At 43.2% G+C, this 15117-nt stretch overlaps 2 protein-coding genes across 3 annotated transcripts in view; one reads left to right on the top strand and one right to left on the bottom strand.

Annotated features, from left to right (window-relative positions):
- The window catches only part of ptpn11b (protein tyrosine phosphatase non-receptor type 11b), a 31071-nt gene extending 22444 nt beyond the window's left edge, over window positions 1–8627 (top strand). For both annotated transcript variants that reach the window (XM_068733045.1, XM_068733044.1), the window contains exons 10-16: window positions 544–675; window positions 1585–1739; window positions 3226–3293; window positions 3391–3545; window positions 3705–3805; window positions 3945–4064; window positions 5702–8627. In XM_068733045.1, coding sequence (XP_068589146.1) covers window positions 544–675; window positions 1585–1739; window positions 3226–3293; window positions 3391–3545; window positions 3705–3805; window positions 3945–4032 — 699 coding nt within the window. In that variant the 3' untranslated portion in view covers window positions 4033–4064; window positions 5702–8627. The remainder of the gene's footprint in view (window positions 1–543; window positions 676–1584; window positions 1740–3225; window positions 3294–3390; window positions 3546–3704; window positions 3806–3944; window positions 4065–5701) is intronic.
- Window positions 8628–9397: 770 nt separating this feature from the next.
- LOC137889385 (RING finger protein 223-like) lies at window positions 9398–14893 on the bottom strand. The gene is made up of 2 exons (XM_068733226.1): window positions 14621–14893; window positions 9398–11135 (listed from the first exon to the last, which is right to left on the bottom strand). The coding sequence occupies exon 2, from the start codon at window positions 11038–11040 to the stop codon at window positions 10321–10323; it is 720 nt and encodes a 239-aa protein (XP_068589327.1). The 5' UTR covers window positions 11041–11135; window positions 14621–14893; the 3' UTR covers window positions 9398–10320.
- Window positions 14894–15117: the final 224 nt, after the last annotated feature.

The following is a 15117-nucleotide window of genomic DNA, read 5'->3' as shown; positions in this document are numbered from 1 at the left end:
CCACTTCTATAACATGAAATCCATTACACTGGTCAAGTGTAGTTAATCCAGAAGGTGCCGTCACAACCAGATTGTGCTTTGCAGAGCAGCAGGAGATAACGGGACGAATGGGAACAAGCGGTGGACGGTTTTAGAGTCTCATGAAGGCTGTTTCAGGGACACTAGGGGACACAAAGAGTCCCAGTTGTTTCAATTTAACGACGAGGTATTGAGACCTGGTGTTGACCGTTCCAAATCACTGTTGCTCTGCTTGTCAACCATTTTGTTCCTACAGTCTCAGTTAAAGGACAGTAGTTGATGGCATTAGCTGATTCTGAGAGAGAGAGAAGGGGGGGATACGTGCAATGGGGATGATGCTGTGTGTGTGTGTGTGTGTGTGTGTGTGTGTGTGTGTGTGTCAGACAAGGATAGTATGACAGTTAAGCTGATTGGAAAGCTGCTTGAGCTGCTTTTTCTTTCTTTTCTTTTTTTGATTGTCTAATACCCACCAACCTCTCTCCGCCCTCTCCGTCTTCCTCTCTCTCTGTTTTTCCTCCGATTTAGAACAAATGCGTCCGTTACTGGCCCAACCTCCACGACGCCAAGGAGTTTGGGAAGGTGCTGGTGAGGAACGTGGACGAGCAGCCGGCACAAGACTACATCCTGAGGAAGCTGGAGGTGACCCGTCTGGACGGGGTAGGGGAAAGCTGTGTGCTCAATCAGAGTTGACCCACTGACCTGCGGTCAGATTATCTAACCCATCACACACACACACACACACACACACACACACACACACACACACACACACACACACACACACACACACACACACACACAATCCTACAGCACGTGCTTGTGTTTACTAGAGGACCGACTGCACGGATCTCATGAAAAGCAAATAGAGGAAATGGTAGATAGCAGAAGACAAGGTAGCCAAGATTATCTTGCACTCCAGTGAATAAAATAAATATAAATTGTCCTTTCATACATGAATACAATAAGGAGCAAACTAAGGGTTGTTGTGTGCACAGTGTCTGCAATCAACTCTGTATAGAAGCTGTCTCTTTGTACTGTTTTAATCCTTCACTTTACACTGGTTAGTCCCTCAGCATGAGACCACTGTAAGAAATTAGGGACAGAATCCACAATTGTCATTTTGCATAAAAACCTATTCCGGCATTCACGGCTACTCATTATAGCACTGGCATCGTTGCAGTGCTGCTACAATAACAGTTACAGCAACAAAGTCTGCATGCGGCCACCAGAGAGTGTCCCTCCATTACAGTACAGCACGTCCAAGCCAACACGAAGATGGAAAAAAACAGTGACTGTGATTTTGGAGGAAAAAAAAACACTTGAATTGGCTAAATCGAACTACTGAAGCATCATATTAGCTTTGGCTAAACTTCTGAAACCATGCTTGGAATGAGTGTTGTGGTCTTAGACCCTTATTCCTTTCAGTAAGCCTTTTAACGAGCACTGCAGAGCCACTATGGAGAGGACGCAGGAGGAGGACATGTCAGAGTCCCAAAATCAACATAATTACATTTTAAAATACAGCAACTTCAGCTCATCTTCATTTTTCTGTGATTTTTCTTGTAGCGGGAGCCTCTGAGGTACATCTGGCACTACCAGTACCTGAGTTGGCCGGACCACGGGGTGCCCAATGAGTCCAGCGGCGTCCTCTGGTTCCTAGCGGAGGTCAACCGCACCCAGAGTACCATTCCAGACACTGGACCCATTGTCGTCCACTGCAGGTACAACCGGTCTCACAGTGTGAAGCGCAGAATTGGGAATAAAGTTCATTATTGTAGGGTGATCTGCCAACACGACTCTTCAGCATGTATGTAAAGAGATGTGTGGCGCATTGGACTTCTAGTTAAAAACAGGAGAAGTGATTCAAAAGTTCAATTACTTACTGGTGTGCAACCATCTGTGTACACACACATGCACATGGACGGGTGTGTGTACACTACACACACATGTCCATGTGTCCACGCCAGGCGGGGATTTCCCATATGGGTAAACCCCTCTGTTGGGTCACTGTTTGCTCTTCTCCTTTTTGTCCTTCTTCCTCGTGTTGACTTTCCACGAGATGGCAAAATGATTGTGGACTCTGGAAACTTTGCTCGCTATATGAATGAATGTATGACGTTAGGATTTCATGAATTATGGTTTCAATTGGCCACTTGGGTGTGCTATAATTACACTTTGTCCGGCTTATTGGCGATACGTCGACACCAAACTAGCACCATCAAAACTAATGATAAAGACATGGTTATCAGTAAAGTAGTACAAACACATTCTTAATTTCTCTGTAACCTCCTGCAGCTGTACTGTAAGTTACTTTAAGTAACTGTCAGAGAAAGTACTCCATTACTCCATGTAGAAATAGCACAATCTGCTTTGGTTGTGCTGTAGTCAGGATTTTTGTATTTTTATTGACATTTATGTCACAGCAGACGGGTGACTGATGATGATAATAATACACTTTATTTGTATTTCATACAATAAATGCAGCACAAGTGCTCTACAATAAAGGAAAAGAATCAATTTAAAATAACACACACTTGATTCAATATAAATAAGATCAAATGGAACACATGGAATGCTCCACACTAGCTGGGACATAAAACCCACTGAATAATGATGATAATATGAAGATCAGTGGCAGCATTCACATACATCAACAGACACTGCAGCAGCATCAAAGCGTCTCCATTCCCTCTGCCCTTGTTCCCGTTCTTTTCTTTTCCTCTGTCGGTTAATAGGAAATGAATGTTGCAATAGATTTGTCCATTTGGTGTGCTTTCGTGTGTTTCACCATACCAGTCCCCCCCCCCCCCCCCCCCCCCCCCCCCCCCCCCCCGCCAACATGTACTACAAACATGATGACAGATTGACAGAACACATTTGAGTCATAACCTTCACTCGATCCGTCAGCTGCTCATAGATGAATGTTATTGTGGGGGGGAAAAGAACACTGAGTGGAGCGGAGTCCTCGAGGGGCTCTGACAGCGTTTTATATGTGACACAACAAATAATTCAAGTTTATTGCTGCTGGCAAGTGAAAACATATATTTCATAACCTCAGACCTTCATGTGTTACTTCCATTGTCGCTTCCATGGGTTGGGAAAGGTCTCGATGCTTATGTAACACTCTTCAGAAGCAGTTAGATCTTTCTCTTATTTTCTTAAAGTGTTTGACTCGACTTGGCTTTCCTTTTCCGTTGTCCCCTGCAGTGCAGGCATCGGCAGGACGGGCACCATTATCGTCGTCGACATCCTAATTGACGTGATTAACCGCCAAGGTGGGAGACTGAAATATGAAACTTTACACGCATTTTATTTTGAAAATCTTTGTACCGTGTCTCTGCTCGTTTTTCTGAATTTTGTGTGCGTGTTTAGGTCTAGATTGTGACATCGACATCCCTAAGACCATCCAGAGGGTACGGCAGCAGAGGTCCGGCATGGTGCAGACGGAGGCCCAGTATAAGTTCATCTACATGGCTGTGCAGCAGTACATAGACAAAGCTCAGAAGAGACTGGAGGAGGAGCAGCAGGTACTGCACCGCACAAGAAGGCAACATTAGACGGTGGCGTTTCCACATTAAAATACGTCAAATAACACGTTTTTTGACACAGTTATGGGACTATTTAAAGATAAATCCAGGTCTTCTAGATAAAAGTTTGTGAGTCTGAGTCATGTTGTCACTTTGCAGAGGAATAAGTTGAAGGAGAGGGAATATTCCAATATCAAATACCCCCAGATGACCAACTCGAGGTCCAAGCCCAACATGACGTCGTCGCGCTCTTCTTCTGTGTAAGTGTGATGCGTGCCTCGATAGAGTGGCGGCTGACACGATGATTGAACGTGTGATCACAGAACGTTGAGTAGAAAATGGGGTTGGAGTTGTTCAATTGTTCCGTCGGTGAATCTTTTTTGCCGTGTGTTGTTGCAGGATGACAAATGATGATTCGTCGAGTGTGTACGAGAACATTAACTTTAAAAGCCCTCAGACGTCTTTCAGCAGCAACACCAGGAGATAAAACGCTGTCCGCGTCTCTCCGTCTGCCTCTCTGTGAGTACTTTGTGAACTTCATTCCAAATAGTTTGCTTCTCACTGTGTGCTGCGGCAAAAATACATAGATTTTTCTCCTGCAAAAATGAATATCTTGACGAAGGTTCAGAAGGAGATTGCAAGCTAGTAAACATGGAATAATACTGGACCCTATTTTAGTTTTTTAATGGTATTGTAAATGTTTTATGTGGAAGGAAATGTGCTTAAAGCTTCTACAATCAGAAAGACGGAGAGTTCAGTGTCTTCCAGTGAGTCAAATTCATTGTATAAGGGTAATGCTTTTTTTGAATGGTTCAATTTATGGAGTGGCTGAGCTCCTCTAAAAGAAAACATGAGCTCCCCTTAAAGCAACAAAAGATTACACATTTTGCGTAGTTGTTTGTGTGTTGAAATACTCAGATTATAGCACCTACCGATACAGATTGGTATTGGTTTATAGATCTCTCAGTTCTCCTGTGTGTCTCTTTCCTGGTTCCTACAGTCTCCAGCACTTTGAATCCTCTCCTGTAAAGCGTGCTTTCTGCTTTAGGGAAATAAAAAAATCCAATTAGACACTTCCATCAAAATTCTCCACATGTATGAGAGTTGGTGCACTTCCATTGAAAGTCACAATAGTCGTACCATTTCTCCTTTTGAAATGTCAAAGTTTCGTTTTCCCATTTATTTTTCACATATTCTGTGGAATGAGTTTTATACAGTCTGGATATAATGACGCTGACGAATAGGCCCCTAAAACATTTTTCAGAAGTGGGTCATCCATATCTGGTGGGTCATTTCTTTACATTGGTCCAAATAATGTAAGTCTTTTTATAGTCCCTTATGTTATTGAGTTAAATGTTGTTGTTCCTTTGGCCTTCTAGTTTTTAAATCTAGGATCAAATTGATTAGGCTTGAAATTGGGATCATAGGCACATCATCTAATTATTCCTGGTTTCTCATCATTTATATTCCTCCTTTTAAAGCGTTCAAGCAGAAAATGCATCAGAACTTAAATATACCAGAACATCGTCTGCATACAGTGAAATCTTATGTTGTTGCTCATTGTGCCAAAGAGCAGTGGTGACATTCTGCAGCCTTGCCTTCTAATTCAATAGTGTTATAGTGACAACTACACATTTATTTATATCCAGGCAGCGGGATTATTGTGTAGTGTACTAATATCTTTAATAAAGTCTTCACGGAACCTTGTACAAAAACCTCCAACTTATGGAATCAAAGGCCTTCTTCGCAATATGTGCAGCAAAACGTCTGATATTGTCGTGGGTTTGTCTCTCAAGATTAACTCTGTCTGATCAGCGGATAAGCTGGGGAAGGACCTTTTCTCTCTCTGCAGTCTGCAGAAGACTCTCTAACCTCAAAGTATTGTACCATTCCAAAGAAAATTCAATCCCATTTATTCCGTTTTGCTTGTATAAAAGTTTTCTAAAGGTTGATGAATTTCTGACTGGTTGAAAGCACTTCCAACCATAAACTAGAATCATTTAAAATTCAAACTGGTCTCGAGATAACCTGGCAAGTGCAGTAAACGCTGCCTTTAGCTGCGTATCATGAATTACATCAGCTCCTCGTGTTCATGATTCAAAGCGACACCAGCCATTATCTCCACTTGTCAGCCCGTCTGTTTGTGTTTGCTTCAGTTCCAGCGGAGATGTCGCTTCATCAGCGCCTGAAACTCCCATGAAGGGAGTGTGTCGCTCTGACCGCACCCCGCATCAGTGGACCCCGCCTGGGCTGAAGTGTGGTGAGCTGACCCCTCCCTCCTGCTGCCGTCCCGCTGGACCTCTCTGTCTGGAGTCAAACCTTACCCTCCATAGAGAGGATGACTCTACAGCATAGCGCTCTCGCTCAGGGCCCTTGTCCCTCCTCCCCCTTACTCCCCCTATACCTCTCCAGCCTCTCCCTCTCTTAACCAGCGCAAGTGCCTTGTCACAGGATGTGTCTGTAATCTCGCCTCCCCTAACCTGCTGTTACATCGCTACTGTTACTTTCCAAATCCTGGGAATCCAATTTAACGGGAGAAACAAACACGAGGGATGTTGAAAGGTGGAGTCTGTCCCAGCCTGAACCGAACAGAACTGTACGGGACCCATAGAAGAGGTCGAAGCCAAGCTTTCCGTCTGCTTGTTGCCAGAAGTCACTCTGTTTGCTTTCCCTCTTTCTCTGTCTTTCATTTGAACTCTAAACCCTCAGACTCTCCAGCTGTGGCGGTTATTAATGTGGCTGCTGAGTGATACCAAGGGCAGTTGTGTAACCTGCTGCAGGACACTGAGGCACAGGGAAGGCAAGCGGTCTCTTCTTCAAAACATAATAATTTCAGGTGAACAAGTGGTCTCTTTTTTTTTATATATATATTTTGAAGATGTGACTGATTGTCAAAGTTCTGTTAAAGGATTGTAAAGTATGTAATCTCCTGCAAATCAGCTCAACAATTTCACAGAACTTGAGTCCATTCTTTGGTTACTTCCTGTGGTTATTGAGACATACACATCAGTCCTGTCTGTCATCTGAACATGGTCTCCAGCTGGTCCCACTTTGAGTACAAACTAATGAAAATGTATTGTTTTGTCCTTTTTAATCAGCTTGTTTTTAAAGTGTATTGTGGTTTTAATTGATACTCTTCATCATCAACATATTAGATGTTGATTAACACAAACGTATGTCTTCTAAATTGGAAAAGATCATGTTAAAGCACAGTTTGATTTACCGATAGATTTGTAAAAGTAGCTTCAAGTTCACGTTTGACAGGGAGCAGGTGGAGAGGATTCCTGAATGGATGTTTGGAGTTTAGCGTGGCTTACAGCCGTCCCTCGGCCTCGTTGGACCGGCCGTCCCTCGGCCTCGTTGGACCGGCCGTCCTCGTTAATCAGCAGGTCTGATGCAGTTCAACATCTGTCGGGAGGAGATCGTCACAAGGAGACAAGGAGACAAGGGGGAAACGGGGGCGATTACAGTGGGCCAGATGGCCATCTGCCTGAGATTGAAGAATAGATTTGACTCCAAAAAGTAATTTAGAAGATGGCCATAATCCAGGCTTGACGATAGTGGGGCGAGTAAGCCCACGTCATTGATGCGATAACGAAGACGGCGGAGCGCTGAGCCCTTTGCACTGTCTGGCAGATTGTTTGCTATTTTTAGCCTCCAGGATCAGCACCAAAATATCCTACTCGAATACAATTGCACACGTGTCGGTGAAATCTGACCCAGCTCTTTTAAAAAAAACAAAAAAAAAAACGTAATGACGTAATATCCTCAAGTCCCTAAAATGTACAATGTCTCTCACAATAGGAAGATGTCATTTCTCCTTTAAAGCATGAAGGAGCACCTGTTAGTGGTTTTTGTGCTCAGACCATTCCTCAGAAATGTTTGACTAACCGGGTCAAGGACTCGCTAAGTGTAATCAAAAATGTACTGGAATAACAGTACTCAGTCGTTGCACTCTAATAAACAGTTGTTTGATACTGTTGACCCTGCGGGGGATACTAATATAGAGCAATGGTGTAACCTGCAGCAGCCATATCGCCCTGTTTAAAGGCACACAGTCATTTCTATTCGGCTCACAGTGGAGGTTTTGTCACGTTGTCTGTCAGCAGAGTTCCCCCCGTATGGACTGTTACCAATGTGTTTTAATGGTCGATTCCTTGTGTGAATAGAAGCTGTTTTATGAAGTGTGAGGACTTGATGCCCCGTGTCAGTGAAGGAAATATGTGCCGCACCACTTGATGTACTTCAGTTGAATTTGGACGGTGGAGATGTGTGGATCCTTCAGGTTCGTTTTTTTTGGTTTTTGTTTTTGTTTTTGTCCTTTTCCTGTCTGAACTGTGATCTTTGTCCGAGGAATGACGGATGACTTTTGTAGTTCTGTTTCTGTGTTTCTGAACCATCTTGCGCTGTAGATAATTTTAGATTTTTACTGTATTTCACTTTGCCTCTATGGGTCAAATTTTAGTTTTTTTTTTCATGATATGATGATGAAACATCAATACTTGAAAGTGTGAAACTGCTGAATCTTTGGCCTCAGGCTATGTTTGGATGTCCATTGGCTGTGGGAGTATTTTTGGTAGTGCACTAGACTTTTCATGTTTTTTTTTGTTTTTTTTCTTTCATTTAAAATAGTTTTTTCTAATTGAATGTTTTATCCACTCTTGCATTTTGTATTGTGTCTGAATTATTATTATTATTATTATTATTGGTGTAATCTCACCATTGATAAGTACATTTTGGCTCGGAGTTGAACGGCATACTTGGAGGTATGCAGTAGTAACACGGTATTTTCTCTCTGCTTGTCCTCTTACATTTACTTGAACATAATGTCTTTTTGTTTTTCGATGACTTGTTTCTCTGTTGGTTTGCAGTATGCCTGAAGTGAGTAGTGGTGTACTGAGTGCTCCCATGTTGTCCAGGAGACTCTTCCCCTTTTCCCTCTTCTTGCACTGGCTCTGCCCAGACGCCTTCTTCTGCTGTATAGGCTACAACTGCTGATGCAATGAGCTGCCAGAAATGGCATTAAAATGGTTTATTATCATATAGTTTAATAAAAATCTACGACGGCACTATGTTAAGTTACACATGGATTTTGCTTGTTTCTGTTGAGTTTGCTTGTGAACCTGGGACAGTTTATTTTCTACTCGTTGAAGACAAATCCACAAATATATATATATATATATATATATATATACATTTATTTATTTATTTATACATTTATTTATTTATATATATATATATATTTTATATATAACACGGGACAGTGTGGTATGAAGATACTCCATCGTATCCACTACGGTTGTCTCTTCCGTTGGAAGTAAAAGTACCGCACTGAATGACGACCCGAGAATATTGCTCAACGAACAAAAGTGAACTAGTATTAAAATTGAAAAGCGAGGCAGGAAATGCATTCCGGAAAAACACCAATTTAAAGGATAACGACGGATTGTTTCATGGCTCAAGGGGCCTGTCGAACTTGTGCTTCAGAGGTCGCAATAAAGTTAAAAAAGGGTAAAAACAAGAGTGAGTTTGAAGTTGGTGCGGGTCTGTCTGTTATTTTTCAAATTTGAACACAAGCCACATTAAGTTTTGAATAAAAGCGTTTTATGTTGCTGTTTATTCTGCTATAGTCGAGTGAAGGAAGAACTTAAAGAGACAACTTCATCACGACCATCTATTTTGAAAATGGAGAATTTAAATTCCCTAGAGCGAAATGAGGCCAACTAACAAAATGCTTTTATTCATTCTTTTACATACAATATGTATTACTTTTATTAATATAGGGCGACCCAGTTTGAAGCCATTACTGGGCCTTTTTCTTCTATTGGTTAACTAAACCATGTTTACTGGCAGTGGTGCTCCAGGAAGTAGCTCTTTAGTTATGGCCACTCCTGGATGACTGTTAGAATTTAGCGTAAATGTCAAATATGTGTCATATGTGAGCTACTTGGAAAACCCTGCATCCAAACGTTTCCTTTATCTTTTATCACCTAATCCAGGAACAGATAAAGGCGACGTTCCCGTCAAGGAGAAGGAGGGCTTCCGTTTCGTCGTGATGGGTTTAAGGGTCAGATGGGGGAGGAAATAACAAACAGCGGTCGACCGCTTTGCAAGTTGACCGCCGCAACCGCCGCTTTTTAATTTCCGTTGAAGCACGTCAGGAGCTGTGTGTTATTCGAGGTGAATTTAATGCACCTGCTGTTCGCAGAGATTAAACCGCTAACTGATGCTGCAGTAAATTTAGATTTTAAGACGCAGACAAATTCACGAATGTGACGGATCACAATAAAATGATATCAATCAAAATAATGAGGCTGTCATGCACAAATGTTTTGTTATTTCCCAGAAACGTGATCTGAGCCAGTACCTCACTTTTTTTTTTATTATGGTGCTGTAAACGAGGACGTATCAAAATGCACAAATCTCATGTACCATATCAGGCTGAGTTTGTGGTTGGCACATTGGGTTTACATACAAACAATTTTTTTTACCCAACCAGATACTTTCAAAGCAGAGATCAAATCAGTTTGGTTTGGATGCAGTGGTGGATTTTTGACAAGCCATATGACACATTAACACAAAGTGAAAAATTGGAGCAGTGTTTCTTTCCTTCAGCCCTTTCATCTCGGCCCCCTGGTGGGGTCTTTTTTTTTAAATCTTAAAATAGGAGGTGTTGACAGTTGTGTGTGGTAATTACAATGTACCTTTTATAGAAAAAAACAAGAGTATGCACAAAGTATGTACAGTTACAGTGAAGTCCAGTCAGCCTGTACATTTACCCTTTCAGACCAGGTGGTCTGGTCAACAGGCTGAAAGCAGTGGTAGGTATCGTGGTGGACTGGGGTTCGACCTGTTCTCGCATGCAGCGCATGTTCCCGGTGCTGAACACGCACTGCAACGGCCACAGCACGACTGCAACAAGCAGCACCATGAGCACGACGAAGAGCGTCATCCTCTTCCAGTCCGCCAGCCGGTCCAGCAGGCCAAACGTTTGGGGCTGCGTCTGGATCGGAGCGTCCACTGTCTTGTTGGCCCCAATGTCTATGCAGACGCAGAGGGCCATGGGACTCTCGGGGGCGCCCGTGTCGATGTCGTGCACGGAGCTTTTATAGCACAGCTTCTCCCCCTCCAGCCACACTGGCTCCTCCTGCTGCTGGTGGCTGGGCAGCTTGCAGAGAACCTCGCGGCTGGTCGTCAAGGCCGGAGGTCCGTCCTCGGGCAGCGTGGTGGGGTGGCGGCAGAAGGGACACGAGAGGCGTTTGCTGGCGCCGTTCCCGTCCTGCTCGTCCTGCGAGACAGCCATGAGGCGGGAGAGGCACTCCAGGCAGAAGGTATGGGTGCACTCGAGCAACTTGGGTGTTTTGAAGACATTGTCGTAGGTGTTGTAGCAGATGGAGCACTCCGGCTGGTTCGCGACTGACACCTTCTTCTTCAGCTCTCCAGCAGTGTCCTGGGGGGCGAACTGCATGTGCCAAATCTGCGAAGACTGTTCCATCTTCAGAAATGGAAGCTCTTCTTTGTTTCAGTCTCCCGTGGACTCGTAAGCCCTTTCTTTCCTCTTCTTGGTCTGTCCTTAACTTCTGAATTGTTCTGAAAAGAGAACGACAAGTACGGCTTAGATATTACTGATGGTACAAACAAACCGTACGACCATAATGACAACAAGTTAACAGGATTTCAGTCAATCAGTGAACAGTTTTATACAGCCAAGTGGAATGTTAACCTTTCAACTGTTTTGACCCACACAGAGCACAGATTATATTGCAGGGCTAACAGGATTTTGGTCTGTCAATGAGTAATTGGGAAAAGGTACAAGGTGATGCAAAACGGGGAAAAAGGAGTCCAGTTATTCTGTGGATTTAGTAAAGCAACACCAACAAACACAAATAGTCAATGACATGTCAAGACGGGAAGGTAAAGGACAAACGTCCACCCCGTATGTTGTGTTGGCAACATGGATTTCTGAGGAATAAGACCCTGCTGGCATTGGTTTAGTGTTGTAATGTTTGACCAGTGAATGGCCCTGCTGCATCTAGTCATTTGCTGAGTGTCATGTCACTGATGTTTAAAATGGGTCAGCCGATTGAGCCGAGTAATAACGAGCTGGTCGTTGTAAACGTTGTTGACACTGGGGGCTCTCTGGTCTTCACAGTACATTGTGTCATTGATGAGGAATGATACAGTCTGTACAATGCATTGTTTTGGGGGCTTATCCGCCCCCATACTTTTGTGAATTAATCCACCTTTTAATATTAGGATTTTTCGTCTAGTTTGTCTATAGTGGTAGTCAGCTACAGCCAGCTGGGTCAGGGAGTCCTTGGACCCTTCTCGCATCGCACAGCTGATGAAAGCTTGTTTTGGGTGAGTCAGTATGAGCCAATAGGCTTACCTGGGACGGAACAGAACAGAACAGAATAGGCTGCTTTGTTATTGTGACTTTTTGAGCATGAGTTCAAATCTGTACCGTGTGTCAAGACAGCACAGCACAGGGACATTACAGACGTCATTAGACCAGGTTTTGGGTCACTGCAGGTCACCTGGACCGTTAAGTCTCTGGGGCCAAATTACGACTTTCTTCTGAGAATGGTCTCCTTGTCTAATTCTTCTAGATCTACGATGATAATATTGCGTGTTGATAACCTGCTTACTCGAGCTGTGGGTCGGGTGTATGCGGTCGATAAAGTGAAGTAGACCGTGTGTGTTAGGGATGATGGATAGTCAGAACACAGGTGCTCTCCTCTGTATGCCCCTAGGGCTAGTCCTGCCCCAGTACTCGCCTCGAGACAAAGTCACTACTTGTTCTCCGTCTAATCGCTCCATCTACCCTTGAAATTCCTGCTCCGTCAACTCTCTCTCTCTCTCTTCGTCTCTTCTGAATCCAAACATGCTTTAGCGGGATGAGGACAGCTTGTTCTGCAAAATGACATCTATTTTTATCAGTTTTAAGCCTCCGCTAATCACTGATCCACACTAAACTTCCTTATTGCTCAAATTGAAATTATGTTATCTGGTGTTGTCATTTCATGGAGCCTCCTATCGTGTATCCAGATACAATCGGAAGAAGTCTGAGGATTCAAATATTGATACAGTTTCACATCCCTTTGAAATGAGGCTGCTGAAGTGTGCTAAGTACAGCTGCTAGTAAATGCAAGCAAATAAATACCTAAATTGGATATCTGAAATGGTTATCAATAAAGTCTCTTATAACAAGTGCAATTGAAATCCACTACTTTGCATTTTACTTCAGTTGAGATGGACGCCACTTTGGATTTAATCCAATACAAACTATCAAAACGCACACGGGCCATGGGTGAGTAATTGACAACGTCTTATGTTTGACTGAGGGCAAGACTGAAAGCTACAGTAACTCACTGTCGCCTCTAGAGGAAGACGTGGTATTACAAGACAGGATGGGTTCGGGGCTAGCTGGTTAGCATGCTCATTTCAGTAGATATTTCTACACACATTGACACATCGTCGACGCCGTAACCTCTTCACATTCTGTTGAAAATATCACTTCGTTTTTTTTAACGCTTTAAACAAAAAATTCCAGCCATAATTTACGCATTGCACCTTTAAACGGGAGCGATGGTTTCCCAAAGCCCCAGGCCGTGTTACCTGTAGAATGAGCACTAAGTCAATCAACCAGCACTGAACAACAACACAGTCCAACCTCTCTATTGTGAAGTCAAATGTAGATCTCTGTTTGTAAGAAATTTCACTTCTATTTTATATAAAAGTTCACCGTTTGTTCATCAGCTGGTTGTTCAGAAGGAACGCGCCACAGACGTTCCACAGCTCGAACTCCTGTGGTCCTATGTACGTTTTTAAAGAAGAAATAACTCATTCTTGTTTTTAAAAATGAAAAAGTTGAATTCATGAGAAATGAAATGCAAACCCTGCTCCGCTCAGTACGCTCGGGGGGGTTTTGCTGCTACAGCCTTACATGGAACTGGTGTGACCAGTAGTTTATGCAAGCTAATGTTGGCTCCTGTTAAAAGAAAGTTCAGCTTGATTTAGTCCACTGACTTGGCAGTTGTTGTATTTTCAAACGAGTGCAGCTGCTGCGGCATGTTTTAGCATTCATCATAATTATCATATGTAGTCTCACTATAAGGTGGAGTGGGTCTAATTGCTTATGCAACCACAGACTGTTTTAAAGTGAGATGAAAAAAAAGCACATTGAAGTAATGCTGTCATTAAAAAAACAACAACAAAGATAGGGGATTGTCAGGTCATCTGGCTTCGGGCCCAAACTAAAGGGTTAGCCCTAACCCTAAATGTAGAGCTGAGTCAAATATTAACTCAAGACTTATGTCCTCAAAATACTTTGACTGCATTCTGCGTTGTGCTTCCATTTATGGCCCTGCGTCGCTATCAGCGGCACGTTTTCCTCACCTGTCCTACTGACCCATTGGAATACAAACCTCAGCTTGTCGGTCACCAAACTGAAGAACTATTTTCAAGCTTCATGTAACATTGCTTTTTTTTCTTTTTTTTTCTTCTTTTTTTTCTTTTTTAACCCCTTTGTGTCAGCTGTGTGTATCTTTAGCTCAACTGTCATCCACAATGCTGCCCTACCTGTTCTCAGTTTGAAAAGTAAATGAAACATGATCTACCTGCTGTTTGAACTGCGGTGGGGGGGGTGGAGGGGGGGTTAAACTGCTGCTGACAGTTTAACTGAACGTGAGCATAGCACATGTGCAAACACAGACAGACAAAGCAGGAAACGGCACGGGCAATCCTTAACTGCATATAAAGAAAGCTACTCATGAAATGTGACTACTGACTGGAGCAGCTGCCACCGGGGGTTCTGTGGGTTCAGTGGCAATTAATGTGCACAGTCGTATTTATTTGTAACTGAATAAAGGTAAAGGAATAATAAGAAAATACACAATTTATTATGGATGAATGCAACAGTCAGGAGTTAAGTTTTGTTGTTTTTTGAAAAATTTGTCATAAATTTGTCATTTATGGTCTCCACTTTAAAATAAACTGCTTCAATGAAAACTAACAGAAAGCCACAAACTGGTGCAAAAAAGGCACAAAGGCTTGAGAGTAAAGGTTCAGTTTACCTGTCAACTGAAGAAGATATCAGATGGACCTCTCGCAGCTCGGCCGGGCTCAGCTCACTCGCTTTGCACTCTAAAATGCATTTCCCTGGCAACAAAGTCAACTGCCTTCTGAGCCAAGGTCCTCCTCTGTTGCTGCTCTGAGTACTCTGCTGGAGTCGCAGGTGTGTTCAAGTGTGTGTGTGTGTGTGTGTGTGTGTGTGTGTGTGTGTGTGGGGTTGTTCAGAGGCTGTGTAATAGCTTGCTGTGAGAGTGTCAGCTCTGAGTCCTCCTTCCTCTGCGACTGTTGGCCGGTATCACCTGCCCTGCTCTGGCAGTTCCCTTTTTTAGCACTTTATGCAAATGAGTTTAGGCAGTGCCTCGGCCTTGAGGCGGTGAGGAGGAAGGGAGGAGGGGAGGAAGGAGGAAGACTGAAGTCATCAAGGTGAGTAATACACATTATTGCCATTTCACCAACCCCTCGTGTCTCTTTCTCTTTTCCCCCTCACCTCTTTCTTCCT

This window comes from Cebidichthys violaceus, unplaced genomic scaffold (genome assembly GCF_023349555.1).
Source record: "Cebidichthys violaceus isolate CVI_PGR_0920_01 unplaced genomic scaffold, fCebVio1.0.p SCAF_6, whole genome shotgun sequence".
NCBI classification, from domain to species: domain Eukaryota; kingdom Metazoa; phylum Chordata; class Actinopteri; order Perciformes; family Stichaeidae; genus Cebidichthys; species Cebidichthys violaceus.
The sequence above is the reverse complement of the archived record's forward strand: the minus strand, read 5'-3'. Positions and strand labels throughout refer to the sequence as shown.

Excerpts from the sequence above, each read along its gene's own strand:
- LOC137889385 (XM_068733226.1), bottom strand. The coding sequence starts at position 11,040 with ATGGAACAGTCTTCGCAGATTTGGCACATGCAGTTCGCCCCCCAGGAC.